General features: G+C 45.3%; 1 protein-coding gene across 2 annotated transcripts in view; it reads left to right on the top strand.

Moving 5' to 3' along the window:
- Positions 1 to 18,609, top strand: part of plekhm3 (pleckstrin homology domain containing, family M, member 3) — a 110,380-nt gene that overhangs the window by 19,247 nt on the left and 72,524 nt on the right. For both annotated transcript variants that reach the window (XM_080198600.1, XM_080198601.1), the window contains exons 2-3: positions 1,322 to 2,736; positions 12,134 to 13,045. In XM_080198600.1, the coding sequence (XP_080054726.1) occupies positions 2,148 to 2,736; positions 12,134 to 13,045 (1,501 nt within the window). In that variant the 5' untranslated portion in view covers positions 1,322 to 2,147. The remainder of the gene's footprint in view (positions 1 to 1,321; positions 2,737 to 12,133; positions 13,046 to 18,609) is intronic.

Below are 18,609 nucleotides of genomic sequence, written 5' to 3'. Positions count from 1 at the left end.
CTAGAAGAGGTGGTGGTGAACTGCTGCTGCAATCCATGTGGTATAGGTGCGCCCACAGTGCTGTTAGGAAGGCAGTTCCAGAATTTTGATCGTAACAATGAAGGAACGGCGAAATACTTCCAAATGAGGCTGGTATATGATATACAGGGGAACTTGCAGGTGGTAATGTCCATGTGCATCTGCTGCCCTTATTCTTCTAGACACCCGAGGTTGCAGATTCGAAAAGTGCTATTGGAAATACTTTGGCAAGTTGCTGCAGCGCATCTTGTAGATGGTACACATGGCAGACACTGTGAGCTAATGGTCGTTAAGATGTACCTTAAACCACTTCTCAAATATTATTTACCATTCATGTCCTAATGTGTTATCAATGAATTAATGCCCTCTTATAATTGCCTAGTGGTATGTAGCAGGGGCATGTTGGCAATCCTGTCTGAACTGCAATGAGGCAAGCTAATGTAAATAGCCTTTATCTGCTCTTTTTGCAGTCTTGTGAAGTCCGTGAACCATATGTGTCTTAGGCTGCACTCCCTTTTCTGTGATCTGAAAAACCTTTTATTAATATTTTGTTTGCACTTGAGTCCCTTTTTGTGTGTGGGGGGTGGGGGCAGGCGGCAGTCATCCAACCTGACTGTCTGACCCTCTACCGTGGCTACATTCGCGTCTGGGTGTCCCTAGAGAGGGAGCATGCAGTGTCCACAGGGTGCCATTGAGATCTTACATGCCCATTGGGCCTCACAGGGTGTATTATTGATCTTTTAATCACATTTTGGTTTGCCGTTTTACGTTTTCTTTACACTTTGATTTTTGTTTCGAGCGGACCCCTTCTTAAGGGGCTGCCTCTTTTACTTTGTTTCTTAGTTTATTTGATTTGCCAAAAATATTGGCACGGCTTCTGATCAAATCCTGTCAAACAGAGGAATTTCCTCTTGGGAAAGAGTTGGGTTGTGTACTGGGGGAGAATTGAGTAAGATCCCACGCCTTGGGCTCTTCTACAGTAACCGAGTGGACAGGTGAAATAACTTATTTATAAAAACTCTATAAATTTGAGAGCTAAATGCTCTCATTCACCTTTATCCCCCTTCTGCCCACTCCTCCTGCCCAGGTTATTTATAAAATACCTGAACCCCCCTGATTATATATAGTTATCCATTTATAAACCATCTGAATTCTTTGTATTTATATACTGGACATATGTGAAATAATGTTCTTAACATTGATGCTGCAGCTTAATATTGCACCTTTATAACTTAGTATCTGATGTGTCTTCAATGTGGCCAGCACAGAATGAAAGTCACCTGTTTTCTCCTTCTCCCCTCAGGGGCTGACCTGAGCTGCTTGTAACCAGCTCTCGACGTGGACAGTAATTGAACAGTGGGCATGACATGCTTTAGTGTGGACAATCTCGATGTTAAACTCTTCGGGTAACAAGACCCATAAGTCGCAGCCCAGAAATATCCTAATTGATTGTAAACTGTCAGTCTGCACTCGTTTTCCTTGGGGCAGGAGTGGGGCTTGCTGCATGATGCAGGTAGATTGCCCTGTGGCGACGAAGCACTGATCTGAAAGCACCTCCATGTACTCCCATCACTCAACGCCTATCGTGACTTGTTGACAGATTGCAAAATTCCTGAAGTGAAAAGACTGAGGCATTCCAGGTTCATCATTGATCGTACCAGCCTGTCAACATGGCTTTGCTTTGATAGCACGTGAAACCCCTCCAGTTGAAGAAAAGACATGAACCCTTTTACTCAGCCATAGAAAGTATTTTGTTTTTGTTGTCAGAATTTTAAATGCATATTTTTAGTTGCTTGCCTTTTGTAGTCTTTTGCAATTACACATCTTACAAAAGAGAGTAAATGAACCACTGCCCACCTTTCTTGGAACTGTCAAGTTGGCATGCCATTTTCACCATTCTTTAAGGACTATACGGTGTCAGATGTCTGGGTGAGGTGGGGTATCCGTCAGTAATAACACTGGCTTGTTGCATCAGTTTATAGATGTGTTGGAAGAATAGGACTTTTGTTGACGTTCAAGGAATCTTTTATGAAGAGCAGAACTGGACTCCTGCACGGTGATTTTACAGCACTTTTGATCAAACTATTTGGACTCGTTGTTGAATTCTTAGTAACTCAGCCCAGCAGCCAATGGAGGCACTGGAAGCAGATGATATCAGCCCTGCTCTGGAGGCCACTGAGGAGTTCTTTCTGTTCAGTGGCATTGATGACCAGATAGGCCGTGAACATCTCCCAAAACAGGAGGTGTTTGGCATCCAGGAGGTCCCAGTGATCATTGGGCATGAGGTCCTCAAGGTGAGGGGTGAGAGGTCACAAAAGAGAGATGGCAGTGGCAGGTGCACGCCTCAGAAAATGAGCAAATCGGAGTCGGCGAAGCAAATAGAAGTCAGAAGAAATGCACCCACCAGCAAACCAATTCGTGTGGCTAATGGGCCGACACAGCAGTGGGCCGAAGGTGAGGGCACTGGGGGCTCCTTCACCTCAAACAACTACGGCATAGCTCACGCCAGGCCAGGCAGTCTGGCTGGGGAATGGGCACCCAACTGGCCGCTGCTCTTCCAAACGCAATCTGACGTTGTACCCTCCCACTACCGGTCGCAATCTGGGCCGGTGCCAGCCCACTATCCACTCGATTCGGAGATACCTCCCTCCAGCGTCTCTTTCTCACCCTCGTTTAGCAGAGGTGGAAACTTTGCAACCACCACTCAGAGTCAAGGTGGTAAGTGCCACACACATTGCAGCTGATCTAACTTCCTGTTAACTGCACAGATTATTCGTTATACTGCACATCTGAAGTCGAATGGAATTGGTTGAGAGCGGACTGTGAGGCAGCAGTGTGGAGGCGGCATAGTGGTTAGCACTGCTGCCTCACAGTGGCAGGGACCCGTGTTCGATTCCCGGCTAGGGTCACTGTGTGGAGTTTGCACGTTCTCCCATGTCTGCATGGATTTTCTCCAGGTGCTCTGGTTTTCTCCCACAGTCCAAAAGACATGCTGGTTTTCTCCCACAGTCTGAAAGACATGCTGGTTAGGTGCATTGGCCATGCTAAATTCTCCTTCGATGTAGCTGAACAGGCGCTGGAGTGTGGCGACTAGGGGATTTTCACAGTAATTTCATTGCAGTTTTAACGTAAGCTGACTTGTGGCCCTAATAAATAACTAAACCACTGTGCCACCGTGGGTGGCAGATTCCCTTCCCTAAAAGCCATTAGTGAATGAGATGAGTTTTCACACAAATCGATGATAGCTCCATGGTCCCCATTACTGAGACTAGCTTTTAAGTTCAGACTTCATTAATTGAATTTTAAATTCTATGGTGGGATCCAAACCTATGTCCTCAGAACTTTAGCCTGGTTCTCTGGACTGCTAGTCCAATGACATTACCACTGCTCTACTGTCTCCCCTGAAGTTTACTTTCCAATTATACTGCAGTTTAATAGCAGGGGACCCTGCTTGTGAGGCAAGTGGACAGCACGGTGGCGCAGTGTGGTTAGCACTGCTGCCTCACAGTACCAGGGTCCTGGCTTGTGTCACTATCTGTGCAGAGTCTGCACGTTCTCCCCATGTCTGCGTGGGCTTCCTCTGGGTACTCTGGTTTCCTGCCACAGTCCAAAGATGTGCAGGTTAGGTGTATTGGCCGTGCTGAATTGCCCCTTAGTATTAGGGGGACTAATTAGGATAAATGTAAGGGGATAGGGCCTGGGTGAGATTGTGGTCAGTGCAGGATCGATGGCCGAATGGCCTCCTTCAGAACTGTAGGGACTCTATGAAAATGCTGCAGGTTTCCTCCAGGTGCTCTGATTTCCTCCCATAGTCCAAAGATGTGGAGGTTAGATGAATTGGTCGCCCTAAATTGCTCCTTAGTGTCCCAAGTTAGGAGGATTAATAGGGTGAATATGTGGGTTATGGGGTAAGCCTGAGTAAGAGTAGGTGCAGACCTGATGGGCTGAATGGCCTCCTCCTGCACCTTAGGGATTCTGTGATTCCATGATATTGGAATGGAAGCTGCCCTCATTTTGGTACATTATGTCAGGGTACAGAATTTGAACCATCAGACAGAGGCTGTGTAAATGAACAGTTAACTTGGAATTGGGGTCAAAATGCCCCCACTATTAGAATCAGGGGAATGCAATCAGCTGAGTGAGGATGTAGAGGGTAGAAGGAGCAAATGATGACTGCAAATGCGCAGTCATAGTTCAGACTGCACTAGAGCCATGAAATACATCACGTCTTTCCACTTTTGTCCAGCTGGATGGGACTGTTCTCACATGATTCCATTCTTATCCATCTAATCATAGCCACAGAATCACTTGCAATGGACTCCCTTCTTTTGCCCACATTGTTACCTCTGGTATTTGCCAGGTATCAATCCTTGATTCCGCACCCCCCCCCTCCTTTTTCTCATCTACATGCTGCTCTTAAAGGCATGACATTAATTCTCATATGTAGTCCTATCTCCACCTCACCACCACCTTTCCTGACCCCTCCGCTCTTATTGGATTAAAGTGTCTGCTTGTGATGCCCCAGCCACCATGAGTGTGGTGCAGTCTTGCTCTTTTCCCGCCCAACAGTTTTGTATGTTTGTATACCTGGCTCGCTAGCTTTCCACGTTTCGTTCAAATTTGTTTTGTTCGTCTAATGCTGCAATAAAAATTGTTTGGAGAGAGAAATGGGATCTTGAGGTTGCACTCCAAGAAATGAACAATTATCTGTCTCATTGAGCACAAGAGGTCCGAACCATTCTAACTGAGAAAATATTTTTCTATCATTTTCTTGATTCAAAATGCTTCTGGGCAGAGGGATCTGAGTGTCCGTGTTCACGAACTGCAGAAAGTTGGTATGCAGGTGCAGCATGCAATTAAACAAAAGTCAAACTTAACAGTAGTAGTTGTTGCACAAGGAGTGTAAAAGTAGTGTTGTTGCAATTGGATACGGTGTTGGTGAGACCACATGTGGAGTACTGTACCCAACTTTGGTCTCCTTATTTGAGGAAGGATGTGGAGGCATTGGAGGCAGTTCAGAGGAGGTTCATTAGATTAATTCCAGGGGGCAAAAAGGTTGATGTAGGAGGAGAGATTAAACAGTTTGGGCTTGTGCTCACTGGAGATTAGGAGAATGAGAGGCGATCTGATCGACGTATATAAAATTTTTTAAAGGGATTGATAAAGTAAATGTAGACCCAATGTTTCCCTTATGGGGCAATCTGGAACAAAAGTTAAAAGCAAAATACTGCGGATGCTGGAAACTAAGACAAAAGCAGAAAATGCTGGAAAATCTCAGCAAGCCCGACAGCGTCTGTGGAGAGAGAATAAATGACCCTTCATCTCGACTCACAATGTTGGCTCTATTCTCTCTCCACGTACGCTGTCAGACCTGCTGAGATTTTCCAGCATTTTCTGGAACATGCGGTCACAGGTATAGGCTGAGAGGCAGCAGATTTAAAACTGAAGTGAGGAGGAACCACTCGCAGAAGGTGGTGAATTTGTGGAACTCGCTGTCCTGTAGCGCGGTGGAGTCTGAATCGTTTAAATGGTTTCAAGAAGGAGATAGATATCTTTCTAATAAATAAAGTGACATGGTGAACAGGTGGGGAGGTGGATTTGAGACCAGGGAGAGATCAGCCATGACCTGATTGAATGGCAGAGCAGACGCTAAGGGCTGAATTTGCAGACTCCAGCTCCTAATTCCTGTTCCTTTCTCTCCCCCAGTGACGGGTGGGAAAGTAAGACAAACAATATCTTATATTAGGAAGATAGAGGGAAAAAGGCCTGAACGAGGCCGTTTCTTATACAACAATCCCCCTGTCTCGGAGAAAGCATATTGGTCTTGGTGATTTCAGATCCTTGAAATGCCATTTCCAGACAATAAAAGGAGAAGAATAGGCCACTGTGATCAGTAACCAAGTTAAATGCATCACAGACTGAAAATAAGCAAATCTGCGTTATTGGATTAATAGGGAAAGTGCAGTGACAAAATATACCTCAATGTCCATTGAATGCAATGATCTTTAAGTATGAGAGATACTATTCAAAGGCAGGCACTTTCACTTACAGTATAAGGAGTGGAAGGTAGTCTTCATTTCCACAGCCTGAAAGGAAAGCAATTTTTTGCTGTCTTATCTTTTGTAAGAAGCGTATTGCCAACGGGAACTTGTATTACAAAGAATTGAACAGTTGCAAAAAATGGGAATTAGCTTTTGCAACAATATGTATTTTACGTATCACCTTTTATTTAGTAAAACAGTCCAAGGTACTTCAAGTGAGTTTTTTAAATTGACACGAGTCACAGAGATGGAATAGAATCATAGAATGCCTACAGTGCGGAAGGAGGCCACTTGGCCCATCGAGTCTGCACTGGCAACAATCCCACCTCTGCCTTATTCCTGTTGGGATAGCTATCCGAGAGCGTGTTGGAAGAGGTTTTTAAGGAGCTTCTTACAGGGAGAGAAGTGGTGAGGTTTAAGGAGGGAATTCCAGCGTTTAGGATCTTCCACAGGTGAAGGGACGGCTGCCAGTGATGGGACAGGTGAAATCAGAGGGGCACATAGTGGCCAGCATTGGACGAGCGTGCCGTAGGGTGGCAGGACTAGGGAATGTCACAGAGGCGGGAAGATTGCCAGGCCGTGGAGGGGTTTGAACACCAGGGGAAGGAACTGAAAACTGAGCCATTGCTGGACTGGAAGCAGCACAGGGCTAACAGGTGAATGGGGACTGGTGTACGTTAGGAACATAAGGGGCAGAGGCAGCATTACCCCACCATGCACCCACCCTTAGAAGAGCAGCATTGGGTTTGCAAGAGTGCTTCTCTGCTTTCACTTTTCAGTAATACAAGTATCTCAAAAATACATTTTAACATAAAAATTCCGACCCCACGTCAATCATACAAGCCAAAGTCCTATACCAAAACTGATTTCTCCCTCCAAAGTTCAACATTTTCTTTTCAAATCCTTATTCTAATTTTAGCACATTGTTTTTATTTAAGACTCGATGGCCAAATGGTTTTTGTGAAGTCAGAGGACATGAGTTTATTTATTATTTATTGCTGTCACAAGTAGGCTTACACTAACATTGCAATGAAGTTACTGTGGAAATCCCCTGGTCGCCACATTCTGGCACTTGTTTGGGTACACTGAGGGAAAATTTAGCATGGCCAATGCACCTAACCAACATGTCTTTCAGACTGTGGGAGCACCCGGGGGAAACCTACGCAGACACAGGGAGAACATGCAGATTCTGCACAGACAGTGACCCAACACCAGGAATCGAACCTGGGTCCTTGGCGCTGTGAGGCAGCAGTGCTAACCACTGCACCATCGTGCTGCCCTGAATGAAACATAAAAGTTTACCTTAAGAATATCGATGCTGCCCATTGTGGGTGCGGGGTCATACGAACGTTCAGTCTTCTGATCAGTGTCATGTTAGCTTAATCTCTGCCAAGTGTAGTAAGGGATATCATGACACTTAACATTGAAGGGATGGATCCAGCGGGGCTTCCCATTCCTCATCATTGTTCAGTGACTCCTGACTGGAAATTGAGCCATGTTTAGTTTTATTCATTCATGGGATGTAAGTAAGGCAGCCTTTATTGCCCATTCCTAAATGGCCCGAGAGAGTGCTGGTGAGCTGCCATCTTGAACTGCTTAGCTTTAACCAAACATATTGAGGTTTATAAAATCATGAGGGGCACAGATAAGGTGAATAGCCAAGGTCTTTTCCCCAGGGTAGGGGAGTCCAAAACTAGAGGGCATAGGTTTAAGATGAGGGGGAAAGATTTCAAAGGGTCTCCAGGGGCAACTTTTTCACACAGAGGGTGAAATGTATATGGAATGAGCTGCCAGAAGAGATGGTAGAGGCGAGTATAATTACAACATTTAAAGGACATTTGGACAGGTACATTGGTGGGAAAGTTTAGAGGGATATGGGCCAAACACAGGCAAATGGGACTAGTTCAGTTTAGGAAACCTGGTAGGCATGGAGGAGTTGGACCAAAGGCCTTGGTTTTGTGCTGTATATCTCTGATTTGATATGGATGATGCCCTACCAAAGCTAACCCATGGACTCTTTAATGGGTGGTGGAAAGGGGAGGTACTTGGGATCGAGCTCTGCCAGCATCTGTCTTATTCTATTGTCGTCCCCTCACCCCTTCGGCCCAACTTGACCATACCGTCTAATTTTTACCTTTAAGCTAGTCCCAATTGCCCCTATTTGGCCCATATCCCGATACACTCATCTTACCCATGTAACTGTCTAAATGCTCCATTTCCCCATATGCTCACTCACCTCTTCACCTAGGTGAATTCCTTATTCGAAGAGACATTGCAGATACAGTGGGCTGAATGGCCTCCTGCGCTAACGGTTCGATTAAACAGTGTCCTTTAACTGGATTGGTGACCTTACTATAACAATATTTAACGTAGGGGAATACGAGGAGAAAATCTCAGCAGTAAAATCCCGCTGTGTGATCAGTGACCTGGAGGCTGCTGGCACTCTGGGCTGCAGTCCACCAGCTGCGGCAGATCTAACCCCTGCTGTCTCAGCTGACACATGAAGAACAGTTTGGCAAAGCACTAAAGGGAAATTGGTCCTCGTATACAATTGCAGCCCAGTTAGCACTAAACAAAGATCCTGCATTCTGTGCCTTTCACAATCTCAATCTGCATTTCAATGTCTGTGCGGAGTCTACATGTTCTCCCCATGACTGCGTGGGCTTTCTCCGGGTGCTCCAGCTTCCTCCCAAAGTTTGAAAAACGTGCTGGTTAGGTGCATTGGCCATGCTAAATTCTTCAGTGTACCCAAACAGAAACCGGATTGTGGTGATTAGGGGATTTTCATGGTAACTTCACTGTAGTGTTAATGTAAGCCTTCTTGTGACACTAATAAATAAATTTCCTCCTAATCCATTGCCCCTCCTGTTTATCTTGCTATCCCTGAATGGGTTTATGCTATTTGCCTCAGCTACTCCGTATGGTAGCGAATCCCATATTTTAACCACTCTCTGGGTAAAGAAGCTTATTAGGGCTTCCTTCTGCTTGTGAAACTATGCCGTCGTTTTGGCCTCTCTCTACCTATTTATCAAACCTCTCATTTAAAAAAAATCCCAAAACACTTTCCAGCCAGTTAAATATTTTTGAAGTGCTGGAAATGTGGCATCAAATTTGCAGACACCAGGTCCGTGAACCTGAGTATGAGCTAAATGACCAGATAATCTGATAGTATGTTAGTTTAGGGAGAGATATTCGCAGAATACCAGGAACTCCCCTGCTCCTCTTCAATATGCATCAGAATCTTTTTAGATCAGATTTGGAAGACAGGTGCTTGGTTTAAGGTCTCATTCAAAAGCCAACATTCTTCAGACAGTGTAGCACTCTTTGTGCTACATTGAGCAGGCTGATTCCGGGGATGGCGGGACTGATGTTTGAGGAGAGATTGGCTGGGTTAGGATTGTTTGCGCTGGAGTTCAGACGAATGAGGGGGTGGGGGGGAGAAATCTCATAGAGACTTATAAAATTCTAACAGGACAAGAGAGAATAGATGCAGGAAGAATGTTCCTAATGATGGGGTGTCCAGAACCAGGGGTCACAGTCTGAGGATTCAGGGTAAACCATTTAGGACGGAGATAAGGAGATATTTCTTTACCCAAACAGTGGTGAGCCTGTGGAATTCATTACCACAGGAAATAGTTGATGCAAAACATTGAATGTATTCAAGAGGCTACTAGATATAGCACTTGGGGCGAATAGGATCAAAGGTTATGGGGAGAAAGCAGGATTAGGCTATTGACTTGGGTGATCAGCCATGATCGTGATGAATGGCGGAGCAGGCTTGAAGGACCAAATGGCCTCCTCCTGCTCCTTTTCCTATGTTTCTATACCTTGTGCTCAGGTTTCTGGAGTGAGAATTGAACACACAATCTCTTCTGATTTGGAGGTGAAGGCACTCCCAACTGAGTCACGTCGCTGTTGAGAGAGGAGGAAATCAAATTACCTTTTGGGGTGGTGGGGCAGGATGGGTGGGGGAGAGAGAGAGCATGACAGAGAGTCAGAGAGAGTGAGAGAGAGAGCAGAGCAAGAAGTTGCAACAGTGAATATTGATTTTGATTGTCAGATGTGCGTTTGAATCCAGCTTACGTTGGCTAACCAGAGGAATTAGGAGAGGGACTGGGCTATTCAGTCCTTCGAGCCTACCCTGCCATTTAACATGACAATGGCTGATTTTATCCTGTTCTCAACTCCACTTTCCAGGCAGCTTTGCCTTCAACTTCCCTAAATCTCTCCTTTTTTAAAAACATTCCTTAAAGCCTATCTTTGACCCATCTTTTGGTCACCTGACGCAATATCTGCTTACATGGATCCGTTCAAAATAAAATGGTAGAATCCTGACAGCAGGGCAACCCTTTAGCTTTTCATTAGAAACTATCCATCTGTTTGTTGAATCTGCTGATTTATTCTGCCTCCACTGCACTCTGAGGCAGTGAGTTCCACAGATTCACAACCCTCTGAGAGAAGCAGTTTCTCTGCACCTCAGTTTTGAACCTCATCTATCTTTATGGATGGGATTTTCTGGCAGCGCTTCCCCCAAAACCAGAAAATCTCTCCCAAGATCAACGGACCTTTGTATGGACCATTCTCTCTCTCTTTCTCTCTCTCTCTCTCTCTTCGCCCACCCCCCCTCCCCTACAATTCCCATGGCAGGCAGGACAGGAAAATCCCCCCCTATATCTATGACCTCTTATTCTAGACTGTCCCACAAGAGGGACCATCTGTTCAACTTGCACCTTATCTATCCCTTTAGCATTTTATATACCTCAGTCAGATCCCCCCTTCATTCTTCTGAATTCCAGCAAGTAGAAGCCCAAACTATCCAACTGCCCCTCACACGACAGCCCTTCCATCCCTAGAATCAATCTGGTCAAATCAAATCTCCTGTTCTCTCCAAGCTGTCATTTTTGTCTCAAGGTAAGCAATTTCTGAACACATTTGACCCGGTTCCTGGTGATTGTTAATTTGCTATATGAAACCACCCCTTCATTTGATGATAAGTGAACAGCTTTGGAAAGGCCATAGTTAAAGCTGGAGTGGAAATGTCCCAGCAGGAGAGGCTGTTGTGAGATTGGGAGTGCTTAATACAGGGTACAGGAGCAAACAACATTGCACTAACAGTCTGTGCAAGCATCTTCCTGAACTCCACGAATATAGGCTTCTCTTTCAAATTACCAACATCAGCTGTCTAATGAAGCAGCAATCTGATTTTTGCAGTATTTAAAAGCAACAACAACTTGACATTCATATGGTGCCCAGAACATGGTAAAATATCCTAAGGTTCTTCACAGGAGGGCAATTAGTCATATTTGGGGGCGAGGAGGCACAGTGGTTAGTACTGTTGCCTCACAGCGCCAGGAACCTGGGTTCAATTCTGGCCTCGGTGACCATCTGTGTGGAGTTTGCACGTTCCTCCCCATGCCTGAGTGAGTTTCCTCTGGTGCTTTGGGTTTCCTCCCACACTCTAAAGATGTGCAGATTTGGTGGATTGGCCATGTTAAATTGCCCCTTAGTTTCAGGGGGATTAGCAGGCTAAAGATATAGAGTCACAGGGCTAGGACCTGATTGGAATTGTTGTCAACGTGGGCTTGATGGGCTGAATGGCCTCCTCCTGCACTGTAGGATTCTATTCTGACACACACCCACATAAGCAGCTATTGGGTCAGGTGACCTAAAGATGGGCCAAAGGTGGGTTTAAGGAATTATCTTAAAACAGGAGAGAGATTTAGGGAGGTTAAAGGCACAGCTGCCAGTTGGGTGATGGGAATTAGCAAAAGCTGAGAAATTCAAGAAGGGCAGAGATTTTGGAGGGTCACAGGGTTGTTTACAGAGACAGGGAAGGGTGAGGTCATGAAGGGAATTGAAAATAGGGATGGTGAGGCCGAAGGATGTAGATCACCTAGCATGAGGGTGAATGGGTCTTGGTGCGAGTTAGACAGCAAGACAGCAAGCCTCTGGGTGAGTTCCAGGATACGGAGGGTGGGTGCAGGAAGCTTTGTCTGGAGACTGTTGGAATAGTTCTGGAGGTGAGAAAGGTATGGATGCTCAAGGCATAAATCTTTCTGTCTCCCATCCCACAGATCCTCAGCGCCCTGGTCGAGATGTTGTGAAGAAGGGAAGCCTGGCCAGAAGGCAGGACCACACCAGCCCATGGAAAGAGTGCTATGTTGAGCTTTGTTCACGTCAACTGTGCCTTTACAGCGCAGGAACTGGAGATGACTGCCACCTCTGTAATGTGTACTACCTGAGCCATTGCCAAAGCATTGCCGTGTCAGCCACCCATGGCGACCGTGTCCTGGATGTCCTCTTCTCCAACGGTGCCCGGCTGCAACTACAAGCCCGATCCCAGCAGGAGGCTGAAGACTGGAGGCGGGACCTCCTGGCGCAGATGCACGCCCTGCGCCTGCCACAGCCTTTGGGCCTGCCAAACGGAACCCACAGCCCGCCACCCCCTGACTGGCATCATGGGACTCGCCGAATAGAGGCCAGCCAGCCCAGGGTTCGCCATCTCTGCACAGAAGATGCTGTACGGATTGGAACACTTCACATGTTGATGCCTCTTAATAACTGGAACGCCTACACCTTTGTCCTTAGCCAAAGCCAGCTCAAATACTTTCAAACCAATGATTTACAAGAAGAGCCCTTGGCAACTTACAGGATCAGCCGATGTCTCAGCGTCCGCACTGAAGCACCAATGGACTCAGCTCCTCGCCTCAAGGTAACTTTCCCGGAAGAGGTTCTCATTCTGATGGCGGACACCCATCAGGAAGCCCAGGAGTGGACAAAGCAAATCAAGGCTGTGATTAACTCCAGGTGGGCGGCCAATAACTCTGAGTGTTTCCCATCAAGGGATCTGGAGGCAAAGGGGCTGGACTCGAGTGGTGTGGGCACACAAAGGAATAAGCGGTACTCTGTGACCAGCAGCTTTCTCAGTCTCCTGACTGTCATCGCAGTGGAGAAGGGTCTCACGGCTCAGAGCTTCAGGTGTGCAGGTGAATGTTTACATCCTTTACTAAATAAGCAAAGTGTCTAGGTGCTCAATCTTACTAATGCTGAGAATCTCCTTTCCCTAGGGAAGATAGAACTGCTATCGTTTGTTTTTTTTTCAGAATTTGCTGAGACAGGGAGGTAGGCAGGCAAGTGATCTGTTTTCAACTTCTGCCAATGTAGCTGTTAAGGAAGGAAGCAAGACTTAAAGAAATAGACTTAAGGCTCAGGCCAGAAACTCCAAGGTGTTGTGTGAGATTAGCCTAGACCCTTTGTTTTACATTTGGTTTTGGAATTAGGGCAAGCGTAAGGTGTTTCACTCCATGTATGATTCAAGTGACCCACTAGGAAGCTTTTATCAAACAAAGTTTAGTTTAAGAACACAATTAGAATATAACAAAAGAATTAGCACTACTTCTACTAATTGCAAGACTTAAACATGCCACAGTATAATTCTGAACAGCTGAACCCTAGAATCAGGAGGGTTAACCTGTTTGTAATTGTTAGACATTATTGCTAATATTCTTTCCATACATGTTAACTATATTCTTAAATAAACGTTGTTTAATAAAAGTTTATTTTTATCTCTGTTGTTCCAATTTTAAAGCAATACCCCTGTTATGGTTCAGGTTAGAAACTCCAAAGTGCTTCATGAAGTCCGCCTGAATCATAAGTTTTACATCTTGAAATTGGCTAGGATAAGCATGATAGCTTCACCAGCTTTGATTCAAAAGACCCACTAGTGAGTTTTTATCAAACAAAGTTTATTTAAGAATATAGTTAACATGTAGGGAAAGAATATTATCAATAATGTCTAACAATTACAAACAAAAACAAAAGAACTACTGTAATGTATAACCCTGAACAAAGATATATAATGTGTTCCAAGCTAACCAAAATCCTTGCCATTGATAAAACCCTTTAAAGAGGTTTAAAGAGGCTCTATCTCTAGATAGAAATCCAAATAGCAGTTTTCAGTGAAGAATATATTCTCAAGGCAGCAAAACAGAAGGAAACCTAGTGTCCAGTCTGCAGACTTCAGAGACAGGAAAGGATACTTCCCTCTCTCTGCAGCTTCCAACACTCATACGTCAGAATCTCCAACTCCAGGGAGGGGAATAAAACAGACACTGCTCTCTCTCATCTCCAAACATCAACTGAAAATCGCAGCAAAGCTGAAAGCCTAGCTGTTTCCAGTCATATGACCTAACTGGTCAGTCATCCCATTCAAGCTCTACTCTGCAATCACTGGGAAACACTAAGACAACAGAACACTGCATTAGTTCAGATTAAACAAACATGGTATCGATTATATTGTTTTAGTAACAATCAAGGATGCTGGCTATAGACAAAATGGCTCCAATAACATGTCAGAGACTGCTTAAAACATCCTGCAGAGGAACATGATCAAAATACGTCTCTTAAAGGCACAGTATTGTCAGAGTAGGAACAGAATTTGCCTTTCAGCCACACAGACCTGTTCTGCCATTCAGTTACTCATGTCTGATTGCACCTCCACTCCATTTACCCATATTTGCTCCATATTCCTTAATACCTTTCCCTAACAGAGATCTATCAAGTACAATGAGGGATGGGCAACAAATACCCCATGAAAGAGTTCCCCAGTCTCTGCAGTTTATGAGGGAGAATGTTACAAATTTCCATACCCCGTTGTGTAGAAAAGTGCTGACATCACTGCTGAACAGGCAAGCTCCAATTTTAAGGTTAACCCTCCTGATTCTAGAATTCTGCACCATAGCAAATAACTTCTCCCCATGTTCCCTATCAAACCCTTTACTCATCATAAACATTCAATTTAATCAGCCCTTGATCATCCACCTGCATTTATGCAAATACAAACCTCACCTCTGCAACTTTTTGTAATCTAACCCTTTTAGCCCCACTAAAGGGTCCTGTACTGCGCTCTCTTCAATTTGTCCTTCCTGTGGTTTGTTGTCACAACTGAACGTAATATTGTAAATAAGGTCTAACCAGAGGGCTATATAACTGTAACATAACTTCCATCTTTATGATCCCAGACATACGAGTATAGAAGCAAGGAGATTATGGTGAACGTTCCTTTCACTTCAGCTATGGCATTCTGTACAATTCTGAGCACCGCGTTTTAAGGCCGATGTAAAGGGATTGCAAAGAGCGAGAAAAGATTTGCTGTGTACAAAATGCCTGACACAGCCACATACAGGAGCAAAGCTGCATTTGGACATGTTGCATGCACGTTGTTGCAAATGGGTGCACTAACAGAGATGTGCTGACACACTCGGAGCATGAACTCGGGTTCATTTCACAGCATGTTGCCACCAATGGCCTAGTGGTATTATTGCTAGACTATTAATCCAGAAACTCAGCTAATGTTCAGGGCACCCGGATTCGAATCCCCCTATGGCAGATGGTGGAATTTGAATTCAATAAAAGGTATCTGGAATTGAGAATCTACGGATGACCACAAAACCATTGTTGATTGTCGGAAAAACCCATCCGATTCACCAGTGTCCTTTAGGGAAGGAAATCTGCCGTCCTTACCCGATCTGGCCTGCATGTGACTCCAGCAATGTGGTTGACTCTCAACTGCCCTCGGGCAGCGAGGGATGGGCAATAAATGCTGGCCAGCCAGCGACGCCCATGTTCCAGGAATAAATTTTTTCAAATCTTATCACCTAATGTAAACAGACTGAATAATTAGAATTATTTAGACTAAAGCTGTGGAAAGTACCTCACATTAGAATTAAGGTACATAGAATCCCTACAGTGCAGAAGGAGGCCATTTGGCCCATCAAGTCTGCACTAACCACAATTTCACCCAGGGCCTATTCCCGTAACCCCACACATTTACTCTGCTAATCCCCTGACACAAGGGTCAATTTAACATGGCCAGTCAACCTAACCCACACATCTTTGGATGGTATGGGAGGAGGCCATTCAGCCCATCAGTTTACAGCAGCCATCTAGCCTAATCCACCTTCAGCTCCTAATCCATAACCTTGTAGTTTACAACAAGGGTATATCCCAATTACTTTTAAAGTCTGTTTTGTAAATGTCATGAGAGTTTCTGCCTCTAGCAGCTTTTCAGAGAGTGAGTCCCAGATCCCTGCCACTCTCAGGATGAAATCATTTCTTTTTGAAAGCCTCCTACCTCTTATCTTGATCTATGTACCCTGGTAATAAACCACTCAGGAATGGGGTTTACCTATATCTAGACCCATCATAATTTATTACACTTCAATTAAGCTTCCCTGTTCCAGCAGAAATCATCTTAATCTATCCAATCTTTACTGATAACTACAATTCTTCAGCCCAGTCAATATCCTCATAAATCTGCTCTGTGATGGTGAACTGTTCTCGGACAGGAGAAAGCCAGAGGGAACCCTGGCGGGAGGTCTGTACTGAACCTGACATGCAAATAGTCATGCAGCCTGGGTAAGGGACAAACCATCCAGCAGATAGTTTCCCTTGACATTTCCCTCAGGATATCTGGTGTTCATCTGCAGTTTTAGCCGGGAGAGTCAATAATTCAACATCTTGGGGCTGATCTAACTTTAAATGATTAGGCAGTTGGACTGGCTGGCAATAGGAGCTGAGCATGGTATGGGAATGCCTAGTGGACCACTATAGGAACTTATTTCTTCCCCAGTATGGGCTCACTCTGAGGGTCTGACCCACCTTTCCCCATTCTGGGCTCGCTCTGAGGATCTGATGCCCCCAGCCTTCATGGGCTCGCTTTGAGAGTCTGACCCCCTCCCTTTGTGGGCTCCCTCTGAGGGTCTGACCGTCCCCCCCTCGTGGGCTCGCCCTGACAGTCTGATCCTGCCCCCTCGTGAGCTCGCTCTTGTGGGTCTGCCCCTCCTTATGGGCTTGTTCTGAGGGTCTGACCCCACCCTCTTTGGCTGGCTCTGAGGATCTAACCTCACCCTTTGAAGGCTCATTTTAGGTTCCATGGAATATAAACTCACCCATAGGGTTTAATTGAATCACGAGCCTCACACTACCTGCTAACCTTGGTGTGTAGTCAGACTGCAGCGAGTGCTAACTGTGGGCTACAGACATTTGGCGTGCCTCACCGGCCTGATTAATTTAGAAGCTTTGCTTGGTGATACAGGTTGTTGTCAGTGAAAGGTGGACAGTGAACTTTGACCGGTTTGTACATCGTAAATGCTTCACCCCGGTGCCTTTATTTACAAGATTAACAAAAAGGACAAGACTCAGCTCATGGTTCAACCCGATTTTATTAACAAGTTCAATAAACATTGACACATAGAAACCATAGAATCCCCACAGTGCAGAAGGAGGCATTTGGTCCATCAAGTCTGCACCTACAACAATCCCACCTGGGCCTTATCCTCGTAATCTCTCATATTTACCCTGCTAATTCCTCTAACCTACACATCCTGGGACATAAAGGGGCAATTTAGCATGGCCAATGCACCTAACCTGCTCATCTTTGGACTATGGGAGGAAACCCATGCAGACATGGGGAGAACGTGTAAACTCCACACAGACAGTGACCCAAACAGGGAATTGAATGCACGGGCCTGGAGCTGTGAGGCAGCAGTGCTAATCACTGCGCCACCGTGCCGCCCCAGTAAGCCAGCTACTGCCCCCAAAACTATCTTAACTCCATTTGCTTAAGATTCTAATATTACCCGTGCAGATGAACTTGACCGAGCTAAGAGTCTAATTCTCTGAGCGTCTGCCGTCTCGGGATCCTTGTCCTCGAAGGTGATTCTTGTATGCCCTCTTCTGAATCTTTGGATTGTTGCCAAGTCTTGTCTGTAATCTTCTTCGCTGCAAGTTGTGCTGAGTCTTTGCTGCTAGTTGCCTCAGGGTATCTACTCTCAAAACCGCCCCACCCCACCCCGCATCATTCTGGAAACTTCCCCACATCTTTCTGGAAGCTTCCCTGGCTTCCAGCCAATCTGATCACTGATTGGAGGTCACGTCACCAATGAGATTGCAAATCATTTATTTGGAGGACTCTAGATGCATCCTAGGTGACTATCACCAGGAACGCATAGCCCCTTTCCAAATAAGGTCATGGCAGGTACTCTTGGTGCCAGAGAGTCTGACCGAAACCAGGGATTACACAAATCACCTGCCAAATGTGATCAGGGTCGAGTCCTTCCGATCTCTGCTCCAAGAGCATGCCCTAGCTTGTCTTGCTTGTTCCTGATCTGTATTGTTTTTGACCTTGGCCTGTCTGGGTTCCTAGCGATCCTTGTTGTAGGAACTGTCTGCTTCAGCAGTTTAATTTAGTGTCTGCTTGTCAGTTAGTCTATGATTCAGGCCATTGGTCATCTGGCCACCCAGGTCAGCAACAATAACTACTTTTTTCCCCAGTGTCTGTTAAATTATAATAATGTAGACCGTTTCAATTATCCTTTTTACACTTTGTTCCTCAGAATCGGTTTAATTGATTTGATTTATTATTGTCATATGCATAAGTATGCTGCCACATGTACTGTTTCTTGCACACTGTACAGACAAAGCATAACCATACATAGAGAAGGAAAGGAGACAGAGCGCAGAATATAGTGTTTAGTTTTGGCTAGGGTGT

Source organism: Carcharhinus amblyrhynchos, chromosome 11, assembly GCF_965287045.1.
Source record: "Carcharhinus amblyrhynchos chromosome 11, sCarAmb.v2.hapA, whole genome shotgun sequence".
Taxonomy (NCBI): Eukaryota; Metazoa; Chordata; class Chondrichthyes; order Carcharhiniformes; family Carcharhinidae; genus Carcharhinus; species Carcharhinus amblyrhynchos.
This window is presented reverse-complemented; position numbering and strand designations above follow the sequence as displayed.